The following is a 12,256-nucleotide window of genomic DNA, read 5'->3' as shown; positions in this document are numbered from 1 at the left end:
GTCAATGCACATGATGGTCAGTATAATTTTCAACTCATAAATTATTACAGTATAAATATAATTTCACTGAACAAAGCTCCCCATGAGAAGAGTATTTTTTTCAAAAATAAAAATACTCAAAATGCTCTCTTCCAAATTTTCTAAACATTATATGGATTATAAATAACTGCAAAGTGTCATTCTTTGAATGTGCAGCATTAAGTGGTCACATACTAAAGTCAAAAGCTATTGCAATAAAAAAAAACATATCATCTTAAAAACCAAGTTACATGTTAACACAGGACCCCTTCTTTGATATCACCTGCACAATTCTTGCATCCATTGAACTTGTGAGTTTGTGGATAGTTTCTGCTTGAATTTCTTTGCGGGATGAGAGAATACCTTCCCAGAGCTGCTGTTTTGATACAAACTGCATTTCACCCTCAGAGCTTCTGCTTGAGGAAACTCCAAAGGTTTTCAATAGGGTCAGAGGTCAGAGGAGGATGGTGACCACACCATGAGTTTCTTCCCTTTTATGCCCATAGCAGCCAGTGACACAGTGTTATTCCTTGCAGCATGAGATGGTGTAATGTCATGCATGAAGATGATTTTGCTACAGAAGGTACGGCTCTTCTTTTTGAGCCATAAAAGAAAGTGATCAGTCAGAAAGTCTATATACTTTGCTGAGGTCATTTTTACACCTTCGGGGACTCTGAAGGGGCCGACCAGATCTCTCCCCATGATTTCGGCCAAAAGAAATGACTACCACCTCCTTCCTGACGTCACAGTTGTGTTTGGATGTGGTGGCCATCCACCACAGCAATCCACTACTGTGTCCATCTGGACCATCCAGGGTTTCACAGCAGTCATCAGTAAACAAGTCTGTTTGAAAACTTATATTTTCAAACAGACTGCGACCGTTTCTGCTTGTGAGCTCTGGTTAGGGGTGGCCCAATAGTAGGTTCATGCACTGCAAGCCTCTGGAGGATCCTTCACCATGAGGTCCCAGAGGCACCAGCAGCTTCAAATAAGTGTTTGCTGCTTTGTAGGGGCATTTTAACAGCTGCTCTCTTAATCCAATGAATTTGTCTAACAGAAACTTTCCTCATTATGCCTTTATCTGTACAAACCCATCTTTGTTCTGAATCAGCCACAAATCTCTTCACAGTACAATAACGCTGAAGTTTTCATTAATTATCTAATGTTTTCATACTTTGTCATATGGCACTACACTATCTGATGATTTTTATCAGGAGAGAGATCCTTTCTCTTTCCCATATTGCTTGAAACCTGTGGCCTGCTTAATGTGGAACATCCTTCTTAAGTTGATTTACTTTCATTGAGCTCACCAGACAAACTAATCAACCCAGTGCTCTGAAATTAATTATAGTGATTCAAAGAGCCCTGACACACAATACCACCTATAAATTTAATAGCACAAGAAATGTAATCTTTATGACACTTAAATCCAATTTGCATAATAGTTTGAAACACTATTCTAGAATTCAGGAGATTAATAAGCTCACCCCAAGCTCTCCAACTAGAATTCTTTTGGAACAAAAGCAAGAAATGTTTGGAGGAGTTAAGGGTTCACATTACGCCAACTAGCAAGCATGATTGTAGCATTGTCATGCTATTGGACTGTTTTACTGCCAATTGGTTTGCACTAAGAGGAAAAAAAATATTGATACATTAACAGGTTGTTGGTTTTGCACTTAGTTGGGCATGCCAAAAAGGACAATGATGCCAAACACATAAAAAATTTCGCCCAAATCTCAAGTTTTTGGAAAATTTGCAAAACGATGCCTAAAAGTCAAAGTCGTTCCAGGAAGCAAGAACACTGAAGTCAGACGCCTGTCACTAGTGAATGGTTGATGCTCAGCTTGGTACATATTGAAGCTTGGACTAATTGGAGAATGTTCTCAAAGAAATTGTGCTTGTTAGTTCTAGATATTACTAATAATTACTGTTCCATATTGTAAAATCTTTCCATTTTGGAAAGTAAATTATAACAAGTCCAAAGTCATTTACATTCACGCCCAGAATTAAGGAACTGAAACTTCTCACCAGAACTATAAATATACTTGATAAACCACAGCAGATTTGTTATTGTTCCCCTAACTGGTTTTAGAGTAATTGGGTTAAGCTCTTTACATATAATACATTGAAATATTGACACAGCTGGAGCAGTTCAGTGAGCAAAAAATTTATTTCAGTTTAGAACTAATAAGTGAACCAAAGTCCAGTACAAAAGCTGAATTATCACATGAAATAAAACTGCATTCAATCTGGCATAAGAAGAGACAATGTCAAGAGCCCAGATTCTGAAAGGTCACTAAAATGTTGCACAAATCACTTTAATTAGTTATTGATTTTATTCTTCTTGATAAAGTAGCGATGAGGCACTCATAAACACCGGAACGGTGCTGTCAGCTTTTGAAAATGTTCATTTCTGAATTAAGTGTAAATAATTCAGACTGTGTTCATTAAGATGGATTCTTGTCTGTCCAGTTGAACTTTAGCCTTGATTCTCATAGAACCTGAATATTTTATAGGAATAAATAAATGGGAAACTCCAAAAGGAATTCAGTCAGATGCAGATTATTCCTTCATTTACCCAAGCTGAGTAGGTAAACAGTAGTAACATTCCTACAGTGTATGGACGAATGAATGTAAACATGATCCAACGAGCATCCCAGTCTTTCCAGTTCCAGTTTCCTCGTGGCTGAGACCTGAGGCTGGTTTTCAGCTGCTGGTTGGATTTTACAGCTCCAGTCACATGTGGCAGAGTCAGTCCTCTTTGAGCTGTAAGAAGCTGTAGAGTTTTCCCAAGATTAACACTCTATTGCACCAAAAATCTCAGTCATTAGTTTGAGTGTCAGCTTCTGTGTCTGTCTGCTGAGAAGGGGCCAGTACACCACTTAGTCCCCGCCAGGCTCCAGTCCGGGATTATCTGCACAGACCGGCAGGCTGCTGGGGCCAGTGTGCTTCATGTTCCAGCGCTGCATCCTTCGGCGGTACCGCTCTGCAGCCTCATCATCCCTTTGAGCTGATCTCAGAGCCGCAGAGGAGTGAAGGCTGTTGGACAAAGCCCGGAACAACATTCTGCAGAAGAGAAAAGAGAGAACGGAGAGGTTCAGGGCTCACCATCAATTTTCTCTGACTTTTTCTACACATACTATAAATCACAAATCAACATTTCATATTTTTCCAGATCAAGGCAGCCTGCATAAACACTCTTCATACTTTACTGATGATGGGAAAATGTGAAAGTCAAGCTCTGATGTGGGAAAACAAAGATGAAGAAGTATGTCATATGAAACATCAATCAATGTTCACATTTTTATCTATTACTAAGTAGAATAAAAGGAAGAAAACAAATATTTTGCTACAGTTATTTTTCTTTTATTATTTTCCTTGGAAGAAAGATAAAAGCAAATTTTCAAATTCCCATAAAATAACAACTTTAACTCACTCGGTGTTGGTACTGTTTCAACACTTAAGATAAATAATCTTCATTCTCATTGGACTTGATAAGAAGGTCCTCACTAGGAAATCCATATTTATGCCAATTAATCTATCAGGGGTCATAAGACTATGACCCCTGACAGATTAAAGCCAAATCCCAAGCTGTCTTCATTATAGACCCTATTAGTGGGAACGACAGCTTCAGGAGCAACGTGAACATTTCTCTTTTCGTACTTAGTATATTAGAATCAGGAAACTAATTCTGATTCCAGAAGAGCTACTGCAGTTCAGATCTTTTAAGCTATTAAGGCTTGTTTTGATTAAAAAGTGTCAGAAAGTCTGTTTCTGATTCACAAAGGGCCCGTCTCACAACTTACAGAACCTAATAAATCTTGTGCTAACATCTTGATACCAGATACCAGAGCATACATTCAGGGGCTTGCTAAGAAACGGGTCAGGGTCGTTTTGAGAGCAAAAAGTTTACCGACACCTTTTTAGGCTCGTGATTATAATGTTATTTCTAATTAATACGATTAAATTTCTCAAAGCATGTTCAAAATCTTTATTTAATCAGCCTCACTGTAAGCTGGGGGATGTTTGTACCTACCTTCTAACTCCAAACAGGGCATTTTCCTAACTGTACCGGTTAGCACATAATGTTGAAATCAGGACTGAACCTCCTGCAAGGAATATTTCACTAAATCATGTCTTTAACACATGTACAGTGTGTTAAAATTATCTTTTCTTATACTTTTTTGCCATTAACCACATGACAATTGCTTTGATCTCTCTGTGACTCAATCACTGTCCTGATTTTTAGCTCATAACATGAATGATAATGTGGAACCATGTAGCTCATTAGCTCATGAGGTAATGCTCAAAACATCTGGAAGCTCAGTACCTCGGTAATAAAGCTGTAAAGGTAGTGAGAGCACAGATGATGTAGAAAAGAGGCTGGGACATCTGGACTGTTTCCACCCTGAACAGGTTGCTGGGGTGGCTGCAAACCACGCAGAAGGCACTGTAGAGCAGCACGAAGCCAAAATACAAGACGGCACTGAGCAGCAACACCAGCATGTGAATCCACGTCTGCAACACACAAAGAGGACCCGGCTGAATCCACAGTCTGCAGAGACATTCCTGCAAAGACTCTGAGGAGAGGAGTGAGGAGTTTTTATCATGGAGGCTCTCACAAGGGTGTTGCTCTCAATGACTTGATGCAGCAGGATGATGAGAAGAGCTGAGGTGTTGATCGGTGAGCCGAAGGACAGCATTCCGACATCTGATCCGGCCAGCGCCTGGGAAAAAAATATCCAGAAAGTCATAAGTATGAGAAGCAACCTGAGTTGAACTCATCAATAAAAGGTTTTAGAGAAAAAAACTTACAAAGTAAGGCACAAAAAAGCAAACAATGCTTTGGTAAAAGGCATCCAGGATGGTGATCCAGAAGGTGGCTGGGATGTAGATCTGTAGGAAATCTTATCTGTTAGTCTATTTAGTTGTCAATGTAAAGCAAACAACGTGCATTAGTATTCATTCTTCAGTGGGTCAACACTGTCACGTGACTTGAACTGAAACAGAAAGTTTACAACAAACAAAAACAGAAAGGTGAGAGTTGGATAATAAATCCATTAAGTTACAGTGGTACAGTGGTTTTAAATGTTTCCCTCCTGTAAAATTACAGGTTATATTGCCTAAGTAAAAAGAGAGGATGATAAACCAAACTTTTACACTTTTAGTGTGACACAAATCTAGCAAAGCTCAAAAAAACCTAACCTAGTAGAGGAAGGAAATCCTGAAATATACTAGTCGCGTAACTGAAATAAACATTGAAATATATAACTGAAGATCCATTTAAAATCCACTTGTAGGAAATCTGATTTAACAATATAGAAAGTTGAAAAGTTCCAGTATAATTTTCTTTGTTTATAACTATTTGTATGTTGAGCTATATTTTAAAATGAATGTTTACAAACCAAAAAGATTTATACAAATCCATTACATAAAGCAAAGTGAAGACAGCCATCAATAGCTGGAAAACAAACTGGAACATTTGAAATACAAAAGTGAAGTGTTTAAAAAAAGCTGCTCAATAGACGAGAGAGCAATGATCTGGGAACCTGTCAGGAAACTAGCAAGCATAATGAAGGCGCTTCAGAAAGCTTCAAGAAAGCTGAAAATGCGTATCAATTTTATTCTTCAGCATTACTAGTATTTCAAGTTTTTCTCCACATCAATAACAGAATGAACACAGTTTTACTATGGCCTAAACAAAGCCCGGGACAAGAAATGTCCTTACAATTAGAGCAGTCTAAAGATTTTCTGTTTACCTGTTGACAAGACTAAATATTAAAACTGAGTAAAAAAGGACCAACAAAGTATTAGTTTAAGGCTGTGCAACCAGGTTACTGTAGCTTTTTTGGTTTTTCATTTCAATTCTATAGGAAATTTGTCACATTAAAGGTGGAAAAGTTTTAAAATTCTTTATTTTACAAAAAACAAACAAACAAAAAAAAACTTTGGAACTTCCAATAGAAGCATGAAAAATTTGTATAACCACAAAAACAACCTGGTCTATGGCAGATGGATCAAACTTCATCTTATGTCGGTTGAAATTTTTAAAAAATCTGAGTTTTTCAGTGAGTGGAAAATACATAGGCTTATAGGAAATATAAAATCTTAAAACTGCCTGTTCCTGTTCTCCCTGTCTCTCAGATGCATGGGATCACCTTCATGGTCCCTCCAGCTCCATAGAGCTCAGGGAGCTTCATCAGTGTGTCTGCAGGCACGTCTCGGTCGAGGATGCCGAAGATGAGGGGAGGAACTGAGGTGAAAACCAGATTGAAGAGGATGAGGACCCAGGAGTTGATCATGACGCTCCCAGAGAACCCGCAGAAGAACTGATACCAGAACAGCAGATTCACGTACATCTGCACACAAACACAGGGACACAGCGTTTGGACTCTAATCTACAAATCCCTTCCAGAATAAGTTTTTAAAAGCCAGTGACAGAGTGTCATAAATGGGTAGAAACCAGACAATTTAAAAAGAAATGAAGCTACTTTTCTCATAGCTGGTGAGCAAGTCTTACCACGTTTTTGTAGATGAAGTACAGGATCATGTTTGCAAGGCGGTGGTAACACCAGTGGCCATGAACCAGCAGCAGCTTCTTGAGGTGTTTGAATCTGGATATAGCAAAGTCACTTGACATCACAGCCTGTGGAGTGAAGCCAAGGGATAGAAAAATGTTTCTTTTCTTCATGACTCTTTAGCAGAGCCGCCATGCTGTGTCTGTTAATACTACAGCAACTGAATGACTGTCGTCTTCTCACCTGCATCCCCTCCTGACCAGATATCCCGATTCCGACGTCCGCTACCTGAATCATGCTCACGTCATTCGCTCCATCACCTTAAAACACAAAAACGCCTCAAGATAAATTTTCTCCTGTTGCTTTGATATTGTGTTGCCCTGTCTGTGTCCTTACCCACAGCCAGTGTCATGACACCAATCTTGTCCCGGATCAGTTGGACAACCTTGCTCTTCTGGAGGGGCGTGGACCGGCAGCAGATGACCGCCTTACATTTGCAGCTCAGCTCCAGGAAGCTGGCCTTCAGCTCGTCCTGCAGAGCCCACTCCAGAGTTCGGCCATCGATGACCAGGATGAAGCTACTGGTGCTGTGGAAAGAAGACTCCTCCCCATCTTTTTCATGTTGGACTTCAATTAAAAGCTCCTCAAGCAGGGCTGCACATGCATCCTGAAGAAAAACAAGAACAGTGATGTAGATGTTTGAACATCTGAAATGGGCTTCCAAGCAGCAGTCCCAGACCTTGCTTTCACAGTTGGCGGTCAGTAGTCGGTCGTTGGAGCGAAGGAGTTTGCAGGCATTGGCGATGTTGACGGCTGTCTCCTGTTTGTCTCCAGTGAGAACCCACACTTTGATGCCAGCCTCCTGCAGGGCTTCAATTGTCTCCGGGACATCCTCTTGCAGCCTGTCCACAATCCCCGTGCAACCTTTGCACACACAAGTTTAGAAAACAGAAACTGTTGACTCTTTGCAGACAACATCATGCTCTTCAGAAAGCGGCCATGACGGACATCAAAACAACCTGCAAAGCTTTTCAAAAACCAGACAAAAGTCTAATATTCCTTTTTAGTTAATTTTACTGTAAAACAGTCATATGGTGGGTGCTGCACAACTGCAGAAGCAGACAAGGACGCAAACAAAACTTGTCATTATCCCAGAAACCTTTTGATGAGAAAAGATGACACAATGGATACCAGCTGTCAATTGTAACAACTGGCAGTCCTTGTTTATTTGCAGGAATCACTTTTTACAAGGTATGAACATTAATGTTCAAAAACTTTACAGAGTAAGTTGGTTTATTAAGCTCAATAGTTACCAAGAAGACAATTTCCCATTATCATTTTGCTGCTTCAGATGAGGTCAAAATGTCAGCTGTCCTACCCAGAAGAGTGAGGTCGTTCTCCAGCCTCTCAGCCGAGTCTAGCATCAGCTCCTCTTGGTTCTCGATGCTGCTCTCTGCCAGCAGCTGTCTCTTAAGCCAAACTTCATACTCGTCTTCCTCCAGAATCTGTTCATGCAAACAAGATGAAGTTAACAAAAGGGGTATCGTTTGGATGGCGAGCAGAAGCCTCTTCTGTCATTAAAGAAAATCACGTCTTACCAACAGGCCTAATATCAGACAAAATTATTACCCTTCTACTAAGACGTCACCTTTTTAGCGATGCAGAGTGTGCGGAGTCCTTCTCTAGCGTACATGTCCAGGTGTTTTTGGGTCTGCTGCCTGATGTGCTTGTAGATCTCCTGAGCCTGTTCTGAACCTGGAAACAAAAGTGTACACAGTAAAGAATAAGAAACTGAAAAGCTGATGTGTTTCTGTAACTCAGCGACAAAAGTGGAACTTGTATAGAGATTTAAAGTACGATGTTTTTTCTAGAGGTTTTAGATTAGAATTATGTCTCACAGCTGACGAAAACCCAAACTTCAGATTTTACGATATTTAGTGAAAAGAGCAAGAGCTGAAACGTTCTGCTTTAAATTATGTCCACGTACTGGACATAATTTGCATGCACTCCTTATGGGCTCATAAAATACCGCTAACCAGAATTTTTCTAAGCCATCTCTTCAGTCTTTAGGATTAGGCTACCTCTCTTTTTTTCAGCCAAGTCCATGATGACAGAGTCCGCTCCCTTGGTGTATACCACCACCTGTCCTGTCAGAGGGTGGCGGACCACCACAGACATCCTCTTCCTGTTGGAGTCAAAGGGCAGGATGTGGAGCAGCTGCACAACCAGAGAGCCGATTCCCGGCAGGTCCACCATCAGGCTCTCGGCCGAGCGGCCCCTCAGGGTGCAGTGGTATGCCCGGGCTGCGTGGACCAGAGCCGCCTCGTCTGGACTCTCCGCCTCGTACAGCAGGTCATCATCACTGTCCTCGTCTGACTGTACGTCTCTGTCAAGGTCCACATTCTCTTTGGCTCCATCACCGTCTCCTTTCAAGTCCCTTAAGTTCTCCAGATCCTCCGTGCTCTGCCTCGCTGCAGAATCCTCTCCATCCCACCGATCAGGCAAGTCCACTTTACTCTTCAGTGTGCAAGTTTCCTGGCTGTTGTCCAGAGCCAGATCAGACCCATCAATGCTGTTGCTGGGAGGGGTGCTGAAGTTGCAGGAGCCAGTTTTCCCACGAGTGAACAACTTGCTGGTGAAACTGCGAGGGCTGCCTTTGATTTGGGGAGTGGAGAACGAATAGAAATTGAGGCGTTGAAACATCGACTTAATTTCCTCCAGAGACTTCAGAGGTGCTCGGGTCTGTGGAACCTGTGAGGAATACAGAATATTTAATCATTACTGTTAAAAGATCCGAACCTTTAATCGGGGTAGTATTTACTTACTGCATGGCGGGGCTGGCTCGGTGAAGACACCACAACGCTGTTGCAAATGGCTAGAGCCAAAAAGAAGTCAGTGATGTAGGTGAGCTCCAGGCTGGACAGGCTCTCAGTGGAGCTGTCTCTGTGTTGCAGATTGGAGGAGCAAAGACTATTCAGTTTCCTCACCAACTCAGGGTCCGGGACCACGTCTTTCGCCTGAGCAAAAACCCAGCAGGAGCTACATTAGCATGTTGTGTCATCCTAAAACTCAAGCAGCAAATATATTGCTTTGCAATTCAAATTAAGAAAATATTTTTAAAAAATTGACACTTGGAAAAGAAATTTCAGAAGTTTTCTAATCAATATTCTAATAAACATCACACCTGAAACTAATTCTCACAGATGTTAACACTAATAAACATGAACTAATCTACCATACCTCCAGCACATCTCATCTTTGCTTTTTTAAGGCTACCGTTGAGCTTTATTTTGAAATTTCCTTTTAATTTTCTTTAACAACCTTCCAGACCTCTCAGGTCTTCTGGTTCTGGTCTGCTCTGCATCCCCAGAACCAGAACCAAGAGAGGAGAAGCAGCTTTCAGCATCTATGCACCAACAATTTGGAACAAACTTCCAGAAAACTGTAAAACAGCGGAAACCCTGACTTCCTTTAAATTGCAACTAAAAACACACCTGTTTAGAACTGTATTTGAAATGTAATATGTAACAATGTATTGTTTATTCCATGATGCATGACTTTGTGTTTTTGTGTTTATGATGTAAAGCACTTTGAAATGCCTTGCTGCTGAAATGTGCTATACAAATAAAATTTGAATGATTGATTGATTGATTGATTGATTGATACATTTGTCAGCCCAGAAAAGCTTCCCATTCGCTTGTCAGTTTAATGAATAACTACATGATTGATAATTACTAACATAGTAACCATGATGGTTACCATGGAAGTAGCCATGATTGTTCAATGCTTATTAAAGAAGAAGAAGCAATTATGCAACAGTAAATGGAGCATTCTGAGTTGCTGGTCGCTGTGGTGACTCCTTTTTTTTTTTTCAAGGGTGCAGTGGGGAGGAGGAAGCATATTGCTATGCTCCATCCATCAGAAAGGCTGAAACAGTCACTGTGACAATCTACAAATCTTAAGATAGTTCCCATTATTCTTTATGAGAAAATGTTGCAGTATCATACAATTATAAATCATTGATTGTTTTTTTTGCAAGCCCATTTTATATTTGATCAAACATTTCATCAACCTACACTGCAGGCCAGAGGTTCAGCTGAACATCCTAGTTTTATTTCACAATGGCTTTCTTGCAAACCAATGAGTTTCACGGACGCCGGGATATATTTATTGAATTATCTTTATTTTTTTTTCATGGATCTGCACTATTTAATCAATTTATCTTCATTTACATCTAGATACGTTTGATAATCATTGAATAAATGCCTTAATTTTACAGTTTAGATTATTAGAGTCACAATAAAAGTGTGACTTTTGTCACACTTTTTATCATTGTATGCAAGCCATTCTGCTGTTAAAGCCAAATAACTTTATTAAGAAAAAGTAAAATTTATGAACAAACAATTCTAGCACATGTTAAGAATAATTATGTATTAGGTCTATTTTGTTTCCAGGCATAAGAGTGAAGCTAATATTTCCTGGTACAGGAATTAAATTTTTCTTCCAAACATTTGGGTTGTAGTGTGTATGATTTCATTGTGAAATAAATCAGCATATGACAGGAAGCCAGACCAAACATCCTCTCGTCTGAGCTGGAAAACATCATGAACTCAGAATGGTATGATCAAGAGTCTGACCATGCGGCTGCAGAAGGCACCGGTCCTTGCCGTAGCATGATTGGACAGCTGGTCCTCCTCCTCTGGCGACTCGGCAGTTAGTGTGTGCAGAGACACAGAGCTACGGTTGCAGCTCAGGGAGCGACAGCTCAGAGATTTCCCACTGCAGACTGACTTCAGAGTCACAGTGTGTCCGGCTGCCTCGTTCTGTTCTGCCTCGTACACCTCCAACCTCCGAGCTGAGACATAAAAACGAAGGTCAGCGAGACACACAGCTTTTCTAGCACAACTGCATTTCTCTCTGCAGTAACAGTCTTTTACCAACAGGTGGAAAATACATTCCAGATATCTCACCGTTTTCCACATGAGGATATTCGACTCCGTAAATGCTGCATCGACGGAACACCATCTTGTTTTCCGTCAGTGTTCCTGTCTTGTCTGAGAACAAGTATTGGATCTTACCCAGGTCCTCTGTAATATTGAGGGCCCGGCACTGGATTGTGGAGTCTAACTCTTCGTTGTAAAAGTCCAAGTCATTGTGGATGAAGTAGATTTGACCCAGCTTCACGATCTCAATGGACACATAAAGGGAAATAGGAATCAGCACCTGTTAGAGAGAAAAACATAATGAATGTTAAAAGAAAATAGATTTTTCTAACCTGACTTCATGTGGCTATCCAAAGCAATTTTGTGCCTTTAATGAACATTTGAAAGATGTGGCAGCAATGTTTTTATTGCATTGAACCATCGTTAGTGTGTTTTATTGGAATGAAAGTCATCCAAGTCCAAGACCAAGATCCATAGTAGAACAATGGAGGGATTCTACTTCCTCATTGTATGAGTCCCCAGTTCGGTTAAAACTATTTCCTCATACTGAGAACAGGTAACTGTACTCCTGGATTCTTCAACCCCAAAAAAGCCACATCCTCTACAAAAAGCTATGATGAAACCATGAAGTTTTTTAAAAAAGGTACCATATTCAGAACTCTACCTTCAGACTTTGTTCAACCATCTCTGGAAAAAAAAAATCCAGTCCATGTATCTTTGGTGATACATGGACTAAGAGAGCCAGTAAATGCTTCTCTAAGAACCACCTAAAAAGAG

The 12,256-nt window shown here is 40.4% G+C and overlaps 1 protein-coding gene across 5 annotated transcripts in view; it reads right to left on the bottom strand.

The window, feature by feature from the left end:
* Window positions 1-2,169: 2,169 nt before the first annotated feature.
* The window catches only part of atp10d (ATPase phospholipid transporting 10D), a 29,169-nt gene continuing 19,082 nt past the window's right edge, over window positions 2,170-12,256 (bottom strand). For 4 of the 5 annotated variants that reach the window (XM_055038490.1, XM_055038491.1, XM_055038492.1 and 1 more), the window contains 15 exons: window positions 11,507-11,759; window positions 11,174-11,391; window positions 9,362-9,553; window positions 8,618-9,287; window positions 8,185-8,291; window positions 7,915-8,041; window positions 7,276-7,460; window positions 6,933-7,203; window positions 6,780-6,856; window positions 6,539-6,664; window positions 6,177-6,377; window positions 4,834-4,914; window positions 4,641-4,745; window positions 4,349-4,536; window positions 2,170-3,084 (listed from right to left, as the gene is read on the bottom strand). In XM_055038490.1, the coding sequence (XP_054894465.1) occupies window positions 2,901-3,084; window positions 4,349-4,536; window positions 4,641-4,745; window positions 4,834-4,914; window positions 6,177-6,377; window positions 6,539-6,664; window positions 6,780-6,856; window positions 6,933-7,203; window positions 7,276-7,460; window positions 7,915-8,041; window positions 8,185-8,291; window positions 8,618-9,287; window positions 9,362-9,553; window positions 11,174-11,391; window positions 11,507-11,759 (2,985 nt within the window). In that variant the 3' untranslated portion in view covers window positions 2,170-2,900. Of the gene's footprint in view, window positions 3,085-4,348; window positions 4,537-4,640; window positions 4,746-4,833; window positions 4,915-6,176; window positions 6,378-6,538; window positions 6,665-6,779; window positions 6,857-6,932; window positions 7,204-7,275; window positions 7,461-7,914; window positions 8,042-8,184; window positions 8,292-8,617; window positions 9,288-9,361; window positions 9,554-11,173; window positions 11,392-11,506; window positions 11,760-12,256 lie in introns of those variants that run through there. The other variant, XM_055038494.1, reaches the window with a different exon arrangement.

Source organism: Poeciliopsis prolifica, unplaced genomic scaffold (genome assembly GCF_027474105.1).
Source record: "Poeciliopsis prolifica strain line A6 unplaced genomic scaffold, Auburn_PproV2 SCAFFOLD013, whole genome shotgun sequence".
Classification (NCBI taxonomy): Eukaryota; Metazoa; Chordata; class Actinopteri; order Cyprinodontiformes; family Poeciliidae; genus Poeciliopsis; species Poeciliopsis prolifica.
The sequence above is the reverse complement of the archived record's forward strand: the minus strand, read 5'-3'. Positions and strand labels throughout refer to the sequence as shown.